The 20,000-nt window shown below is 34.7% G+C and overlaps 1 protein-coding gene across 1 annotated transcript in view; it reads right to left on the bottom strand.

The window, feature by feature from the left end:
* Window positions 1-12,292: 12,292 nt before the first annotated feature.
* LOC144964169 (opioid-binding protein/cell adhesion molecule homolog) overlaps window positions 12,293-20,000 on the bottom strand; it is a 109,543-nt gene continuing 101,835 nt past the window's right edge. Inside the window, exons 5-9 of the mRNA XM_078898126.1 lie at window positions 16,307-16,435; window positions 15,142-15,278; window positions 14,422-14,575; window positions 13,739-14,035; window positions 12,293-12,797 (exon numbers count right to left, since the gene is read on the bottom strand). Of these exons, the coding sequence (XP_078754252.1) occupies window positions 12,697-12,797; window positions 13,739-14,035; window positions 14,422-14,575; window positions 15,142-15,278; window positions 16,307-16,435 (818 nt within the window). The 3' untranslated portion in view covers window positions 12,293-12,696. The remainder of the gene's footprint in view (window positions 12,798-13,738; window positions 14,036-14,421; window positions 14,576-15,141; window positions 15,279-16,306; window positions 16,436-20,000) is intronic.

Here is a 20,000-nt window from a genome sequence, read left to right as displayed (position 1 = left end):
AAAAAGACAACTAAAATTCCCAAAGACAAAAATGATACTCAACGTAAAAACAAACAAACCGACACAAAGTTACAATCAAGCTTTGTAACACTAGGCCAGATATAGTGTCTCTCCTTATAAATGCATCGATAAAATGATGACCCTACCTGTCTAAAACTATTCTAACACTGATTATTGAAGTCTTCCTCAATGTACCCATTGTCAATCACAGAATTTCTGCCATGTACCCCCATTCTACATCGCCTCAACACAACGATGATCACCCTACTTACCACACCATTCATACATTTATTTTAATCCTCCTCACCATTACCCTCTCTCTAATACTATTCATCTCCATTCTCCCACTCCCTCTTCCTTTCACTCTCCACTTTTACTCGCTCATTCCCCTCCATCTCATATTTTTTCTTCTTTTCCTTGTCAGCATCCATCTACCACATACTCCTCTTCTTTAAAAAGCAATTTAAAGTTTAAAAACAACCCCCCCCCCCCCCCCCCCAAAAAAAAGAAAAGAAAAAAAAAACAACCAAAAAAAAAGAAAAAAAAACAAAACAAAAAAACATCAACAAAACAACCCAACCTGTGTGACTGCAATCATCACACCAATAGTTTTTTGTATATTAAACTTAAAAGCTATAATTCTCATGAAGTTTGAATAATCAAGGTATAACAAATCAATATCAAACAATAAAATTGACTGTAACTATTTTAAATAATAATAATAATAATAATAATAATAATAATAATAATAATAATAATAATAATATATAATAATAATAATAATAATAATAATAAAAATATACTAATAATAATAATGATGATGATGATAATAACAATAATAATAATAATAATAATAATAATAATAATAATAATAATAATAATAATAATAATAATAATAATAAAATGATAAATAATAATAATAATAATAATAATAATAATAATAATAATAATAATAATAATAAAAGAAGAAAAGAAAAGGAGGAGGAGAGAGGAGGAGGAGGAGGAGGAGAGGAGGAGGAGGAGGAGGAGGAGGAGAAGAAGAAGAAAAAGAAGAAGAGAAGAAGAAGAAGAGAAGAAGAAGAAGAAGAGGAGAGAGAGGAGAGAGGAGGAAGGAGGAGGAGGAGGAGAAGAAGAAGAAGAAGAAGAAGAAGAGAAGAAAGAAGAGGAAGAAGAAGAAGAAGAAGAAGAAGAAGGAGAAGCAGAAGAAGAAGAAGAAGAAGAAGAAGAAGAAGAAGAAGAAGAAGAAGAAGAAGAAGAAGAAGAAGAAAATTATACCCATCATGATCATCGTTATCATCATTATCATGTACATGCTCATCATCATCATCATCATCATCATCATCATCATCATCATCATCATCATCATCATCATCATCATTGTCCCTGTGATCACATGCTTGTATGTTTTTGTTGTTGTTGTTACTTTTGTTGGTAGAGCTTTGACTCTCTGTTATTTATCTGATGCTGAAATCTTAAGTCACCGTTGCATTTCTTTTTTTTTTTCACATTATGTCCATCACTAATCTATTTTTATAAAGACTGACACAATCTTGATTCTTTCTGAGTATGAACTGAGCTGCTTCCCTATTAAACTTAGTCTTGACAAATAATTACATGTTGATCCTCGTGTTCTCTTACTTATTCATTTCAACTCTCACTTTCTTCGTATTGATCCGATATTTTACTCGTTTTGGTCCGGAGACTATTTCATTGCCCTTGCCAGTCAATTTAATGACACGAAGCTAGTTAAAATTTGTTTCAGGACTTGGCAGAATTAGATCTGAAAAAAGAAAGAAAGCGGAAGTCTCTTAAAAAGAGTCGAAAATGCCTGTATAGTTGGCGTTTCGGCCACTCTTGTTCCATTACTCAAATGGAAGCGACAATTTCCGTCAGAAGCCTTGCAGTGTCGGTGTGCAATTAAGAAATGGCCAGAGATCCCATTTGTATCCGGTACAAGGCAATTTGAAACTGTCGGAATGGTTTTACCTTTATCGACTTTTACAGAAAGGAGATGCGTATTATTGTTTGTTTTTTTTTTGTCTTTAACTTTAGTCTAAGTATTTATTTTCTAACATGGAATTATTATGATGATAAAAGAGATAATTTTGCGATGATTTCATGGTAACACCCTTTTGAGCAAAAGAAAAGTAAATGCGAATGGAGGCAATGGAGTTTATCCCAGTAATCTGACAGTAACAATTTCTTGCTATTCTTTGTATTGAACGATCATCTATCGCAAAGTGCGTTCTGCGAGATGAGAGAGAGAGAGAGAGAGAGAGAGAGAGAGAGAGAGAGAGAGAGAGAGAGAGAGAGAGAGAGAGAGAGACTCATTAAATTTACCCAGTCACCGTTGGATTGACTGGGAAAAAAAGAGACCTCGACTGAAAATGGAACCAATCAAAGGGAAGCCCAGACCATGTGTTACAATAAAAGACAAAGAAGATAAAATCACAACCAACAGCGAAGACTGGAGGAACGGATGGATAGAACATTTTGAAGACATTCTTTTAAAAAACAAGCTTGAAAATCATGTGATAGAAGAGGCAAATGAGAGCTATTGTACCTATAGACACAAAATAACCCCACCCTGAATGAAATTCATAAAGCAAATGAAAACCTTTATTAAGAAAAACTTAAAAGACAGCATCAACCATACGATCCTCTGTGTTTTAGGATATTCGTCTTCTGAGCTGATTGAGCCCTTGGAAAAGGCACTTTACTCATTTTTCTCTCGCTATGTTCTAAGTTCTGGTGTAAAAATAAATACCTAGCTTGCAACAGTATTGTTTTTGAGTAAAAGAAATTGAAACAATGTCACATGCTGGATGTCTCTTTTTACATGTTCCATGCTGTTGTTGACTTAGACCCCTTTTTAAAGTGTTTTGACCAAATTTAGTGCATAATGCACCGTGTGAAAGTCAGATTTTATTTTCTTCCTTAATGGAATTTTCATCATTTGATTGAAAAGGGCTTATAGATAGTTCGAAGATGACGTCACTCAGGTCTTTGTTTTTGTTTTTTGCCATCCGCGTTTATGAGAAATGCTCACTGAACTGTATTAACCTGACTATAAACGTTCATGGATACACACAGTTTTGTGTGTTGGTTCGTTATACTTCCGGATGGCAATGTTATGAGCTTCTTAGCCAAGCGCATACTATCTATAAGGTCATAATTGATAAAATTAGAATCTACAGAGACAACCAATGCCTTGGCTATCTAAAACATTAACTCCTTCCACTTGATTGGTAACATTCTGAAATGATGGTTATAAAACAGCGCATAACAAGGCAGAGAGACAAATTGGGTAAATACAAGAAAAAAAAGTCACCCCCCCCCCATATAAAAATCAATCAAATGACTTGTAATCAAAAGGTCTGAGGTTCGATCCCCCCAGTCGAAGTATGCTGATTATCTTTCTTGCATTTTTCTTTCACTACTTTGTTTGGCACTGTTTCATACACACCTTTTCACATTTTATCTGATACCAGTGAGTGCCTGCTCCCGAGTTGATCAACTTGATGGGTGTAACAACTGTTTGAACAGCCTCAACGAATTATTAGGCTGCAAAGAGTTCAGAACAATGTAACAAGATAATAATATTGTGCGGCTTTGTGATCTTGTGGTATGACACTCGCCTTTGGAGCAGGAGGTCCTGAGTTCGAGCTCCATTCATTCTGAGCAGCGCATATTTGAGTTCTTGTAAAACACTCTTAACTAACATTCTCTCACCTTATTCTTTTAAAAAAATGAGTACCTGGCCATTAACGACGTTGACTTTGTCTGAAAAAAATGATAGTACCGCCTAATAACCATGTCCCTGTCCATTTCTATAGATAGTTCGAAGATGACGTCACTCAGGTCTTTGTTATGTTTTTTTTGCCATCCGCGTTTATGAGTAATTCTCACTAAACTGTATTAACCTGACTATAAACGATCATGGTTACACATAGTTTTGTGTGTTGGTCCGTTATACTCGTACTTCCGGATGGCAATGTTGTGAACTCCTAAGTCAAACGCATACTATCTATACTATGGAAATACATTGTGAGGTTCCAATCTCTTCCACGACGGTCGGCGCTAATCTTCTACCCGTCTAGATGCGCCCCTTGTGTGCCATATTATTATAGTCTGCTGTTCCGCTATTGAATGCATTGTCCAGTCTGATGGGTCATCTGCATTCTCTGCCGTCCCAGTCTCCGTGCACGCAGAAGGGAAAGACGTTCCTACCCTCAGGCAGAGCCACAGACTACTAGGAGGGCCTGGGTTATCTATGGGCAGAGCCCTTGGGTTCACTCACATAGTTTAGCTGGTCAGTCAAAACCGTTGATAAAGAAGATTAAAATTTTCTGGCCATAATAATAAATGACATCAAAGTATTATAGGACAGCGTGGCTCAGCGGTGCGGTCTTTGCTTCTTACCCAAAAGGTACTGAGCTCGATTCAACCGCCGCGATGTGAGGCCTTGAGCAAGTCACATCTCCCTAGTTCACTTTGCGGTGCTACACTGCGGTGGACGCCTGGGTTATTTCAGTCTTCCCTTGGAATAGACCCTAAAGACAAATTTCCCCATGGGGATGAATAAAGGGAATTTAAAAATATATTATTGCCTAGAAGGAAGAACTAACTCATAAGTTAAATAAGTAATTGTTATGAATGTTTTAATTTCATCACCATGAAGAGTACGATTCAAAATCATCATTGAAAAGTAAAACAAAACATATACTTACCAATTGAGATAAACCAAAAAACAAAGTATTCACCCATATCACCGTCTATATAAAATATAACTTTGATACAAAAAAGAATATAGAATATTATAATCAATATTGTTTAAATGAAACCAACAAACCCCTCCAACCAAAATACTTAAAAAAAAACCCAATAGAAAAACAAGCAAGCAACCCCCCCCCCCCCAAAAAAAAAAAACAAGACAAAAACAAAACAAACAAAAAACTCCCCCAAATTCCCCCCCCCCCCCCCAAATAAATAATAATACTAAAAAAGCCCCCAAAAAACCCACCCCCTCAAAAATATATAAAAAAAAAATAAAAAATAAAAAACAAATACAAAACAAGACAAAAGAGAAAAACACCAAACAAAAACAAAAAGACAAAGAAACACATTCATTAAAAAAACTAAATTAATACAAATATGTAAAATTGAAAATCAGCAAAGGAGTAATCAAATCAAAAACTGACTTAATCAATGAAAACAGCCAAGTGTATCTATCTAGTGTGTAGTTCTATCTTATAAATATCTCATCGTCTCAGACCACTGATATATCGGGGGAGTATGATGATAAACATTTATTTCATTGCAAAGAATAGGAAATTTGGGTTCAATCCATTATCTACCTATTATCCCACTCTGACTTCTTAAAATTAACAAATTTATCTCCCATACCTGTCAATTCATATTTTAAAATCACGTTGTATTTTTCCACTTTAGTTTTTGGGAAAACCTGATTCGACTAATATTGGAAATTTTTATAATATTATATGGGAAAACAAGTATCTATTTGATATCCCTATTATCCTTTAAAAAAATAACACGGCCGTTCAAGAAATTTTAATTCCTCACACGCATTTTGTTTTGCCTAAAATATATATTTTGACGCGTAATGATATGATATCTTGACCACAATAATACTCAAGGCCAAATCGTTTATTTGAGAACCAATCAAAACGAGAAGGATTCACAAGAACAGGTTAGGACAGAACCGAACAGCAGCGGCACAAATACAAACCATTGTTGTAAAAAAATGAAAAGGAGCCGACTTAAAGAGGACATGCCTGGATAAAGCATTCTTCTTTTACTGACGACAAAGTTTATCATTTGCTTTAAAAAAAAAAAGCCGCAACAATATCGATAGGAATCAAAACTGACAAATTCTTCCGGACCACCTAACGTGCATTCCAAAATCGAGATTGAGAAAAAACTCATCCTTGACATTATAAAGAATCAATGGATTTAAACACAAAATAAACTTTGAAATTTATTTTAAGAAGCAAGTGAAAATAGGAGAGGGCGTTGGGGGGGGAGGAGGAGGGCAAATAAAACCACTAGTTAAGAAGCTTTTGCCAATCTACAATCACACAAAACAGTCAAAACACAAAAGCACCGAAAGTGCAAGTCTACAGCACATTCGAAAACATCATTAGCCTGAAGGAATATCGACGGATTAGAATATTCTTTGTCGTAAAACACCAAAAACATCAGCGTCATTCTTAATTCCTAACAAATTCACAGACAAAGGACTAGATATAGCTTTTCGAATTGTACACATCTTCTAGCAAAACAACTAACAAAACCCATATTAAAAAACCCACAAGAATCTGAGCGGTTTTTAATTGATTCACTTTAAATAAGTGTACTGTCAACATTTCAATTCAATATAACACTGCAAATGCCGGTTGTCAAAATGAGACCACATTTTCCTGTCATCATTGATAATGAGTGAACCTGAAATTGAAATGTGCAGACAAAAAAAATTTGGTTGATCAATCGATGTCATGTACTATTTTTAAAGCTTTCACAGCTTACATTTTACTAACACCCCCCCCCCCCGACCCCCCAAAGAAAAAAAAAATAATGATTTGTCGTTTCAAAAGAAAGAAAATGGAATTTGAAAAAAAAAGTTAAATTCAAAGCCTGGTTTAAAAATATAAAACAACTTTATGTTGTTACATTGATAAATCTAGTCATGCAAAAAAAAAAAAAAGAAAAAAAAAAAAAAAAAAAAAAAAAAGAAAAGAAAAAAGTAGTGCAGTGCACATTTACAGGCTAATACATCAAACAATTACTAACCTAGTAACTGGAGTATATAATCAACTAGTCTGCCCGCTAAAAATTGTTCACCTCCATAAGTAACAACCAACCCTCCCCCCCCCCCCCCAATAATATATCAATATCGATCATTTTGGTTCTTCATGTCCTTTGTGGAATGTTGCCTTATGGTCATCATTTCATCATGACAAAGGAAAAAGATTTTTAATCATCTAATGTAATAATCTGAAATGGGTGAATACATACATATACATAAGTCAAAGATTTAAGTACAAAAGATTAGACAGTTGAAGAAGACGTTTTAGCCATTTTGGTATTGACTTGAAACAATTTTTTGAATGGTGGGTGAGCATAATATGATGAAAAATGTAAACCTTTTGGTATTTTTGAACAATTTAGTTGAGGTATAAGTAGCCAGACATTTTTGGTATTGGTATAAAAGAATGACAATTTGTATTGCTGCTGAACATAAACACCAACCTGATAAATAATGGAAAATAATAAATGGATAACGTTTTTTTTACGTTCATTATTGAGTGGAGAAGCAACCAGCACCTTAATGTTGTTTGCGATCATTTATTCAAAATCTTTTTGTTTGAAAATTGAAAGAAGCCACACATTTAATGACCCTCCATCAAAAATTGAAAAAGAAAGTTAAAGAAAAAATGAAAATAGAAATAAAAATAAGAGTTTTAGAATGGAGAACACGAAAAACACTTAGTGGATTTCTCTCATCTACTTTAACTCTATGTTTCCTTGGACATCCACCTTGTCGTGTAATGTATTATGGTTTGAACAGGACGAGGGATCTTTTAAACAAGTCATATTCGATGCAGCCAATGATTGATATGAAAATTCATGTTTAGAAAAATACTCAAAAGAAAATTTATATTAAAAAACAAACAAACAAAACAAACCCAAATCATAAAAAAAAAACAAAAACAAAAACAAAAACAAAACAATACCCCCCCCCAAAGAACCAATAAAACAAAAAAACAAAAAACAAAAACAAAACAAAATAAGACCAACCCCTCCCCCCCCCCCCGCCACCCACTGAATACCCTTCCTCTCGATAAAAAAATTCCAACAAAAAATTCCAAACAAATTCAAACAGGTTAAAATGCCTCCAAAACGTTATAAAAAACCCAAACAAATAAACAAACAAACAAAAGTCAACAACACAACATGACATTTTCAATGTAGGAGCAGTAAGAGAAACGAAGAGAGAGAGAGAGAGAGAGAGAGAGAGAGAGAGAGAGAGAGAGAGAGAGAAGAGTAGAGTAAAGAAAGAAAAAAGAAAGAAAGAGAGAGAGAGAGAGGGAGAGAGAGAGAGAGAGAGTAAGAAAGAAATAAAGTAAGAAAGAAATAAAGAGAGAGAGAGAGAGAGAGAGAGAGAGAGAGAGAGAGAGAGAGAGAGAGAGACATGTGGCGTGAGCATCAAACCCCGGTGAATAAATTAGTTTTAAAGCCGTGGTGACTTCATCATATTATTATCGCTCATTCCACCGACGTATTAGTTATGCATTGTATAAAGCGTCGGATTTTGACAAATTATACATCATTATTAATACTTGTAGATTATACAATTCTTTGCGCTATCATTTGGAATTTGTTTTGAATTATAATTTATCACAGTACAATCTAAATACACAATTTTCCTACCACAATTTGAAGCTAATAATCAATATAATTACATAAAAACGAAAGATTAAATCGATTCTTTTATACTATTACGACATGAAGAATAACAATGTAGTATACATTAGTATTTCGTTTGCAACTTTTTCAAAGTTTTTATTTGTTATCTAAAACGGAATTTGATGCAATGATAAACTTTTTATCTAAAAGGGCTTAATCTATTTTATTGTCACGAGAAATTACTAATAACGATGACATTTCTCGCCATCCCCAAATTATATCTGCAGCTAAAACTATAACATCCTACTATGATCCATGTGTGAAAACACTTTAAATTGTGAGTAACGGCAATAATTCATATCGGAATCAGAGCAGGGACATAAAACAGGAGGTGGCATAATAAAACAAATGGAGTATAATGTAATGTTGTACACATCAATGTTTCAATTATTATCTGCGACAAGGATCAATCAATATTATAACTATCTTCACTACAAAACTCAGCAGTCAACTTCGTCTTATATGTGCTCCATCGCCACAAAATGGTTTTATGTCGGTGTAAACCAGATTTAAAAAATGGATTTTAAAGTTAATGTGACTATCGAGACATTTTATTATTTGATATGGTCAATAAAACAAAAATTTAACATCAGAAACAACAACAACAAAAACAAAACAAAAAACACAAAATTAAAAGACGTGTTAATATTGACTATAAAGGTTATATTTAGCATATAAATCATTCCGTCATGATACCGTTTTGAGGCGAAGGGTCACATATATGTTGAATCTCTGTTTGCCAATGTAATGACGTAGGGAATGGTAAATTTTAATACTTTTGATGTCATTTTAAAAGCAGTTTTTGGTTTAGTTTAGAAATAAAAAAACAACCTTACCAAATAGTGGCGGGCAGAACTTTCTTAATGTAGTAATGTTAAACATCCCATTCACACGTAACGTTGACCTTTGTGACATAGTTATTATAACTGACCACCTCCCAGAGTTCTGACAAATCCCTAGAGAAATTAGTTGACATTTATTTCAGTTCTGACAATTTATAACACAATGGTCTAAAGGCCGTGAAGAAAAATGAATCCGATGGCTTAAAAAAAAAAAATCAAATACGTTTTGGGAACGTTTTGGGATCGTTTTGGGATTAAAACCCTTCTTCATATTTTAACAAAAAAAAAAAAAAAAAAAAAACCCATTAATATATCGCTTAAAATCCAGACAGATGACAGAGAAGTTATTTTATCTTCTGTCACCTAAAGCGGCCCAGTTCTTTTCTGCCATCATCTTTGTGACGATGCTGTTTCTGTTGTACCAAATACACGACTGGAAAATTGTACATTGTCAAAATGAAATTGTACATTGTGAAAATGATAATATAAACAGCAAAAACAAATGTAACGACAAGAACATTTATTTCCCATTGTGACAATAACGACAATAACAACAATAAAACCAACGACAACGACATCCTTATTATCAACAATACAAACAATGTCAGCAATAACGTTATAACTAATAATAATAACAGCAAGAACAAGAGTAAATACGATGGTATCATATACACCAATACTAGCGTTATCAATAATGGCATGAGAGAATTGACAGGTGGTACATTGAAGTAATCCAACAAAAATTGGATATATATTCAAATTTTACACTGGAGCCAATTTTAGTTTTATCTAAGAAATCACAAAATACAGCGATGATGGTGGTAGTGATGATGATGGTGGTGGTGGTGGTGGTGATGATAATGATGATGATGATGATGATGATGATGATGATGATGATGATGGTGTGGTGTGATGGATGATTATGATGATGATGATGATGATGATGGTGATTGATGATGATACGATGATGATGTGGTGATGATGATGATGATGATGATGGATGATGATGATGATGATGATGATGATGAGGTGATGATGATGATGATGTGATGATGATGATATGATGATGATAAGATGATGATGATGATGATGATGATGATGATGATGATGATGATGATGGTGTGATGATGATGATGATTATGATGATGAGATGATGATGATGATGATGATGGTGATGATGATGATGATTATGATGATGATAATGATGATGATGATGATGATGATTATGATGATGATGATGATGATGATGATGATGATGCTGGTGATGATGATGATGATGATGATGATGATGATGATGATGATGGTGGTGGTGGCGGTAGTGAATGGTAAGATTATTACTATTGCCCATGTTTATAATTTCGTATATTATACGAATGTAGACAATGATGCACGGAAACTTAATAATGACAAGCTTTGTAATTATTGATGATAAAAATGATGATGTCAACGGCGATTAAGACAACGACAACATTGATGATGATGGCGATAAAAAAAAATGAAATATGGATGAGAATATGGAGACACACCTTTTGTTGAAGTTTATGAGAATTGAATTGAGTTATAACTTTGTTGTGGCAAAGAGGATGATGATAACGTGAAGAGGAGAAATGATGATAACGACGATGATGATGATGATGATGATGATGATGATGATGATGATGATGATGATGATGATGATGATGATGATGATGATACAATGGTTACAATGGTGGTATAACTTTCTCACTCACACTTCGCTCTCCTCCCCTTTTTAAAACTTTCTCTCACTCTCTCATTCCGCAAAGGCTCTCTCTCTCTCTCTCTCTCTCTCTCTCTCTCTCTCCCTCCCTTTCTCTCTATTCCACTCATGTATCTTATCATAAATATTATAATAAAGGAGAAAGCACTCAAACATGTCACGCAATTCTGGGCTTGATTTAGTATTATTGTAATGGACAATCATTTGCGTTGGTTTGATAGTATTTTCATCACAACAATGATCCCATAACAATTAGAGTTAGCAGACCTTAAAATAAGTGCACATGACCTTAGATCCTTCCCCTTCTTTATCATTGGAACAAAATGCATGAAAGAAGTTCAATTATTTATTCTTCAATCTTTAGGTAATTGAGGCCACTTTCCGCATTTTCACCGAAAAGCCGATATTATAAATAATAATCTATGGTCAAAGTGCATAGATATACTCCTTGTTTGTCTAAGTGATATAAATTTTATAGTTAACTACATAAAGAGCGATTTTTCTGTAGTACGTCATACCTTTATTAAACTCAACTTCAAGATTCATTATATTTCACTCGACTAATTACCCTTTTTTCAATGTCACTATAATATGTAGGAATCTCGATAACCAATCGTTCATATCTTTTTAAAACTCATGATTTTTAACATTCAGACTGGCATAGCCGCTCTCAGCATTTCTATCATTTTCAAATATTTGAAACCATACTATAGCGTTGGCTGCATGCTGTTCAGCATTTTTAAAAAGTCCTGGTGTTTTTCCATTTAGAACATTATCAGACAATTTACGTGTACATGTTTATTGGGCATTTATCCTTCAATAAACAGAGTACTTTGAGCCCAAAAGCGCATGCCTGTGTTATAATTTACTTCATGCTATGAGAAGTAGTTGTCATAATCAAACAAAGAAGCGTGATGAATACAATGGGCAAATCACATTCTTGTTTTTCAACGTATTTAAAGTAAAATTGATAAATTGTATCTATAGTTTAAGTCAATTTCGAGCACAATATGTGATAGTAATCTCATCTCTATTTAAACTTGTAGGAATGAAGATGTTAATGGAATGATGTTTATGTAATGTTGTAAAGATGATAGCTTAACCATTGTGTCTCTTAATCACTTTTCAAAAATAGTATTTTACCTGTCAATTTTGCATTCAGAATTCATTAATATTAAAAAACAAAACAACCGAAACCAATCTAATCCAACTGAAAGCCATAAAAGTCTAGATACTATATTAATTTAAATCTTTCCAATATCAAGAAACAACACAATTTGAAAGGGACGTTTTATTGTCTCCAAGAAAATTATGTCTGAACTGTTTTTGTTTATTTATTTTTAACGTTTTTTCCCCATTTATTGCAAATAATGTGATTAATTTTCGACATTTACCACAATTACCTACATATATACATGTACAAAATAATATTGTATTTTTGTAAACTGTAGCACAACGCAATAGTTTATTTTAGTTTAATCAGCAAGTGATTTACTTTATTTTTCATCAGGTGACGTCACAATCAAGCAATTCTGATCTCTGTCATTTCAATGAAACGTCGAGTTTTTAAAAATCAATCAAGTGGTAGAATGTTATAAAACCGAAACATTAAACAGGAAGAACATTGATCTAGAGTTGTGTAAATAGCAAGGTAACCAAGGCGAGGATGAAGTTTGTTGTTGCCGAAGTCCTTGTAGAGGCTTCACCTGTGTTGCCACCTGTCAATGATTCTGTAGACATGAAAGCAAAAGAGGGAAAAAAAAGGAGTCAAATTAACATGACTTTAATCATGTTTTATATATTGGCAGAGCAAATAAACAAATATAGGAGAGTTATTAAAAAGTGAGGGCATCAAAATTGAAGGGAATAAAAATGAAAATGACTCAACATATGAGCTGGCGTCATTGGATCAAGTTTAATCAAAATAAGCTTTCCTAAGTTTGTGCAACTTTGACAGTCAAGTATTGTACAAAATTGACCTGTGATTATCCCACCTTCTGCGAGCACAACAGTTGTCTTTGTTCACAAAATTAATATTATGGTAACTTGTTTATAACCGAAGTGCACACTTTCAAAGTTAAAGACCAACTAAAGAAGCTTTTTGTTGCTTTTTCTTAATACAGAAACTAGAAGCCTTTCAGAACAAGTGTTTAAAAAGAATTTTTAATTTATTTTGGCCGACAAAAATAAGAACAGTAGATCTATTAAAGAAAGCTGACTGCACTAGCATTGATAGCCAAATAAAAAGAAGATGGCGTTGGCTGAGTCATGTGGCCAGAATGGAAAAAGGGTCACTTCCCAAGACAGCCTTGTACTGGACAGCAGATGGGAAGAGAAAGCGGGGAAGACCCAAAGAAACCTGGCGAAGGACCATGGAGAAAGAATTAAAGGAAGCAGGCCTGTCCTGGAATACAGCCACCGCAAAAGCAGCCGATCGCAAAAAATGGAGATGTCTGGTAGATGCCCTATGTGCCTCAAGGCCCGAAGAGGATTAAACAAACAAACAACCCCCTCCCACCCCCCCCCCCCCCCCCCCCCAAAAAAAAAAGAAAAAAGTTAGAAGAATTTTGTTGTTGTTGTAAATTGTCGGGTCATGATAAGAAAACAGCCCCCTGTATAACTCCTAGCTTTTGATCTTTTAAGTGTTAAATAGAATTCCTTTTTGACCCACCTCCCGTTTTTCCTTCTTTGTATCCAGACTGGAGCCTTTCATCTGTTGGGCCGTAGTTAGACATTTTGTCGCGTCCGTCTTTCACCACAACAGAGTTAGATTCACGATGGTACTGTTGTCCATTTTTGCTCAAGGTCTTGTGGTGCTGATGACGATGCTGCTGTTTGTGATGGATGGACGTTTGTCGCGGTGGTGGATGAATGATACGAGTCTTGTAAGGCGGGATAACCGGCAATGTCATGGCCGGCTTTCTAGTAGTTGTGGTAGTAGTTGTCCATACTTCTGGTATTTTGTACTCTGGTTGAACAAGTATAAAGATTAAATCGAGAACCATTGTATGAAAGGGAATTAAAGCTAAAAAGCGCCTATAAAAATCCCCGAGACGCCGCCGCCTAGGCATTCCATTAAGAAATATAGACACTGCATCAAACAAACGTCTGATATCAACAGGAATCACTCTTGCTGTCCAAATTGAACAAATTGGGGGTTAATAATTTTGCCTAAGAAAAAAAATGAAAGTGCCTAAAGAATGGCTCGAACCCGGGACCTTCTGGGCGACTGTCCGGCTTAATCACCCGGCCACTTCAATATCCATTACTTATCTGAATATGAATACAACTTTAAAAAACTGTCAAGTCTGTAGCATGATAAGAAATAATATTTAGGATTTAAATTTGGCATACCGTAAAGCACCATTGTACCCGCGTCTCTTCCCAGCTGGTTGTAAGCCTCACACGTGTAAACACCGTAGTCCGACTGTTCCAAGAAGGAGATTCGCAGACTGATGGACACTGATATAGAGTCTTCACGGTACATCTCAATTCGGAACTTGCCACTCTGGTGAGAGGGGTAGATAATAATTTTATCAAAATCATTTGGCAAAATATTAATATCGATGTTTTGATTCTTGTTTATTCTTATTCTTGGTCTTGTTTCATTGTCACTATGACTTATTACAGGTTACATTGAAGACGGTTTTATGTCGTGCACATAAATGTATCAAATTAATGCCAACCGTATAAAAAAAAGTGTCGATGAGATTTGTGAATGTAATACCTTGATTTCTAACAGTTGGTATATTCTCGATACATCTTATTTAATTTTTATCGCTATTCCACAAACAAGGATGTTTATTTTAAAAAACGGAGAGACTTTGAAAAACAACGAGTATTCGTTTAAAATTCGAGAAAAACATGTACTTTGTTTTCTTTAAAATAAGTAAATTTAGTGACAACCGTACAAGAATTTTAGCTTAATTTATTATAATATCTATCCCGTAACTGATGTATAACTTTTAAAAAAATCATGCTCTGACAGATTCCTATAGCGTGACTTATGGATTGATAAGATTCAATTCAATATAAATTTTAAAATGAAATTATATTAGAAAAGAAATAACTCACCAAATTTTTCATCTCCATTCCGTTTTTTCTCCAAACGGCACCTCCTTGGGGGTTAGCAGTAACCTGGCACTCCAGAATCGTTTCCTTTCCAAGAATCTGACCCATCCTTGAATTGGGCAGGGTCACTTCCGGGGGAACTAAAACAGAACAAAAAACCACAGTTGGGAAAATCACGTGTCCAGTTGTCTGCGCAATTCATTTTAGACAGCTATCTAAATGATGTATTTAATCACAATATCCACATAAACTGATCTATTAAATCTAACCGACCAAGGCAGAATTTATAGCGTCGGAAATGGGGTAGCGATTTTGATTAATTTTGAGTTGGACGGATTCTCAAAAAACCCTCCTTTCATATTTATTTTTCATTTTTCATGTAATTTGTGGATATTTAATGGCTGGATCTTTTTCATGTCATATTTGAATGCAGTATGTGTTCATTGAGATCATCAAGAAGCCTAGGCATCATAATTAGGAGAAACATGTCTATGGTATTATTTGGATTTGAAAAGGCATTGAGCACTGCTCAGAATATAAGCAACAATGGATGCTCTATTGCTTTAGGGGCAATGCATTATATCGATCATTTTTTCCTTCTTTTGCCATAATAAAGAATAGCAATATTATATTATATTATAGAGACCTTGGGAACGAATTCGGAATTTCAAACGCAAGAGTACAAGAATACTTTTATTATACTCATCTTATTTCTAATAAAAAATGACCTTTTTACACCATCGGGAGAATTGAATTCAAAGATTTGACATTTGTGTTAAAGATGTCATAAGGCGTTAAAATCTTTTTTTTTTTTAAATAATGAAATCAGATCACTTCGTGGATGGCTATTTCCCGGACTCGTTTGTTTTTCTTTTACAAAGGACGATACGGATGCTTCGTTATCTGTTTTTTGTTATCATGATATGGTAAAATCGCCCCCCCCCTAACTATAGGTATATAATAATATATGATCTAAGTCATTGTTTATGATAGCACCCTTTATGTCCATCTAATCATGTAGAATACTTATGAAAATCATATGTTTACAAATCAATGAGTGCAGATTGTGCCTCAGAAATTGGATTTAATAGTTTAGGAACACAGGAAATCAACTTCTTTGCAAGCATAGAATCAATCGAACACGTGTTAGTTTTAAAAAAGTACTCACAATGGACGTTGACTGTGATAAAACGACTGACAGCAGGAGGGACCCCATTGGAGGCAGAGCACTCGTAGACATCTCCACAGTGACGACTAATGTTGTGAATGACCAAAACCTCACCGCTCATTCCGATTTCTAGTTGCACACATGGAATTGGATAAAGAATATGAGTATGTTTCAGCCAAAGTAATTTGTAATTTAAGCGCTTAGAGTCTGGTATCTCGGAGTTATAGCGCTATATAAGTCTTCAGCATTAAGAATAAAAGCATGCATACTTTCCTTTTCGATAAACTTAAAATTACCTAACATATTTCTATTACAAAGTATTTGAAACTGAACAACTATTTATGCTAAAGAGAATGGTTAAAAAAAGGCCAGTTGTTTCACCAAGGCGTTGCCGTTTACATTCTAAATAATCAGCTAAATGAGGCTGTTAATTCTTTAAAAAATTTACTATTAATAACATGGTCGAACAAGGATCTAGTCTCTTGAAAGTGGTGGCATTGAAGAAATATGACCATTATTAGTTATTTTCAGAGCATTCTCAGGTGACTATCATACCGGAAATTAAATAATTAGTCTCAGTTAATGAAATATAATGTTTTCTATAAACACTATGCTCCAAGCGCTTTACAACGTTGTTTATCTCATGCTCATAGTACAGCACACATTTAACATAATATATTATGATAGACGTACAGCCCGTTATGCTCCACTTTGGACAGACAACGCTCTTTTAAGCAAGAGGACCTCTGAATTTAACGCCCTATCCCGGTGGAACGAGAACAATATGTGCAACTTTCCTTTGAAAACAAAATCAACCATCCGACCCAATATTATTATAAATCGTAATATGAATCTAAGACTGCATTAGCACACCAAGGTGTAACATATGCAAATAAATATGAACGAAATGATGATAAGTTAGATTCCCCCTCCCCTCCCCCAGAACTCAGTAATATAAGACGACGAATCACAAAAAAAATATGCTTTCTATACTACTAATACTTATATTAAGCTAGTTTCTACAGTTTTACAAAGTCGGCTCCAATAGCGTTAAAAGGGCATTATCACCTTCTTAGTAGCCTTTGCATAGGACGCTAGTATCATCTTCTTATTACCTTTTGCATAGGACGCTAGTATCACCTTCTTATTACCCTTTGCATAGGACGTTAGTATCATCTTCTTATTACCCTTTTCATAGGATGCTAGTCTATCGCAATGTTTCCACCAGGTTTAATAGACCTAGTTACCTACTTCTGCTGGGTTGCAGAGGTTCGGAAAAAAAAAACAAAACAAACCTCGACTATACCTGAGATCTGTACAGGTCTCCTTGCTTGTGAAGTGAATGCTTTACCAACTGAGCTACCGGGACTCAGACAGAGGGAATCGACTTTAAAAACATATCATTTCAACAAAATAGCCAAGCACAGCACATATTTCACTGAACGCTAGGAAATATATCGTGGCAAGACTTTGTTAATGCAAGGACATAATTTTAAAGCTACAAACTAAGGAATTGCATGCCCTACTTATTAGCTATTGCTGTTATTACAAACACATACTAATAAAATTCATTTCCCATATCCTCTTCCAAATACATCGCCCACCATTTGGGATAGATTAAAAATCTTCCATACATTAATTAACAGGGCCATTAGCCAATCTGTGTAGGCTATTTTTATTATATTATAAATGGACAAAACGATTCGGATGGCCTTTATCCCAGGTAGTTAACTTGTTTCATTCTGTGATAAAGTCAAGCGACAATGAGAATAGTCATTGTTGTCAGTTGGGAAACATTTTACTCTCAACTATCTCTTACAGTTTAGGTAAGATCGAGTAATATAGGTAGTTTTGAAGCGCATAATGGCCGCCTAAGGGACGTAATGGAAATTCCCCTCCACTGGACACCTTGAATAATAAAAATAAGGAATTTTTGTTTGTTCAGTGAAAAAAAACCCTAAATAATTATTGATTTTCATTAAAAATACCACGTGAGTGTTTACTGTTCCAAAATTTTAAAGTTACAGAATATCAACAGAATTAATTTTGTTTCTAGCATTTGTATTTTCTTTTAACCGCTTAACCAGTTTACTGCCGTACTCTAGAAAGACAAGTATTTGAAAATGTGGCCAGAAAATTTGTAATTTAAATCTCGATCGATTTAATTGACCCTCATCTTGGCCAAAAAAAAACACAACAAAACCTCAAAAACCAAACAAAACTTCAAACTTGGGACCTCCCCGGGAGGTCCAAAGTTTGAAAGTTTTTGGAGGTCCCAAGTTTCGAGTTTTTGCCAATATTACAGTCATTTAAATCGATCGATATTTGAAGGACGAATTTTCGGGCCCAAAAATTTTAAAATACGTTTTTTTTCCCCAGAGTACGACAGTAAAATCTTTAAAAACCCAAAAACCGTCATTTTTTGTTTTTGTGTTGACTACCGAAAAAAGTCGTTTAACAAGACTCAAGCAATGGCATAACCCTTTTATCAATCGGGGAAAAAAATTTTGAATTCAAAGGGGATGACAAGTCTTTAACTTCAAGACCAGCCCCGTTTCTATGAGAGGGGAACTTTTAGTACCGTTACAATGCTTAGTCTAAAAATAAGAACGACCCCCCAATCCGTTTTTTTAAGGAATGGTGCGACGTTTAATTGAGAAAAAATTTATTCTATTTTTTAAAAAATGAATTTTTATATAGCGAATATTAAAAAGGGGGTTTCCCTGATCAACAGCAACACGTCCCAAATAAAGAACGAGACATGACGACTGCTAGGGGGAAAAACCAATTTTTTTTTTTAACGGTCGGGTACTCATTTTACACCTGAGTACGGTGAGATAATTGGGAAAAGTCTTTTCCAAGGGCTCAACTAAAGCGCCGAACTAGCCTCGAACCCATGACCTTTTGATCCGAAAACGAGTGCATATCACTAGACCACATTCTAGAAACCTTTCACTCCAACACAAATAATTTAAAAGCGCCAAGAGCTTTGGGTACACCATTTTTGGGACCACAAACCCCCCCCCAATACTATATAAAAGGGGGGGGGGGGGGGAAAGTCTTCATACTGGGGACACTCGCCTCACCAGCAAAAGGACCGGTTTTGATCCTGGCCTGGTTCGCTTAGGGTTTTTTCCCCTTTAAATTTTTTTTGTACCGTCATCATAAAATGCAATTAGATGGCTGTGCCTAATAGAGTTTTACAGAAAGTGCACAACGATAAAACAACTGTCCTTTTAGCGTCATAGAAAGCAAAAATGCTCCAAACCCCCTTAGGGCGAAAGGAATACTTTAAAAAAAAATCTTTGATACCAAAGGCGCTCCGTTTCCATTTTTTTGGGGAAGAGAGGGGCAAGTGGCATGGAGCAAAGAAAACTTTAAAGCAAAAAAACCCCATTTAAAATTAAAAAAAAAAAAAATGTAAAAAATTTTAGAATCACGGATGCCATAATGACAATCACCCATCGCTCTCATTTCACTTTTTAACAAAATCTGGATTCTCACTGTTTAAAGTTTTATAACTACAGGCAAATCATTGCGACCATTCTCGCTCTATCGGTTTTACATCCTTGGTGGGAAAGGCAAAGGGGTTTTTTCCATTATATCTTTTTCCCCACTTTTAAAAAATCATGCCTAATTTCCGTTGATAATGGTCCAGCTAATAGACCATGTCGTCTATTCGGTGACAAGTAGC

The sequence above is a fragment of the Berghia stephanieae genome, chromosome 2 (assembly GCF_034508935.2).
Source record: "Berghia stephanieae isolate SIO BIC M18660-M18661 chromosome 2, UCSD_Bste_1.3, whole genome shotgun sequence".
Classification (NCBI taxonomy): domain Eukaryota; kingdom Metazoa; phylum Mollusca; class Gastropoda; order Nudibranchia; family Aeolidiidae; genus Berghia; species Berghia stephanieae.
The sequence above is the reverse complement of the archived record's forward strand: the minus strand, read 5'-3'. Positions and strand labels throughout refer to the sequence as shown.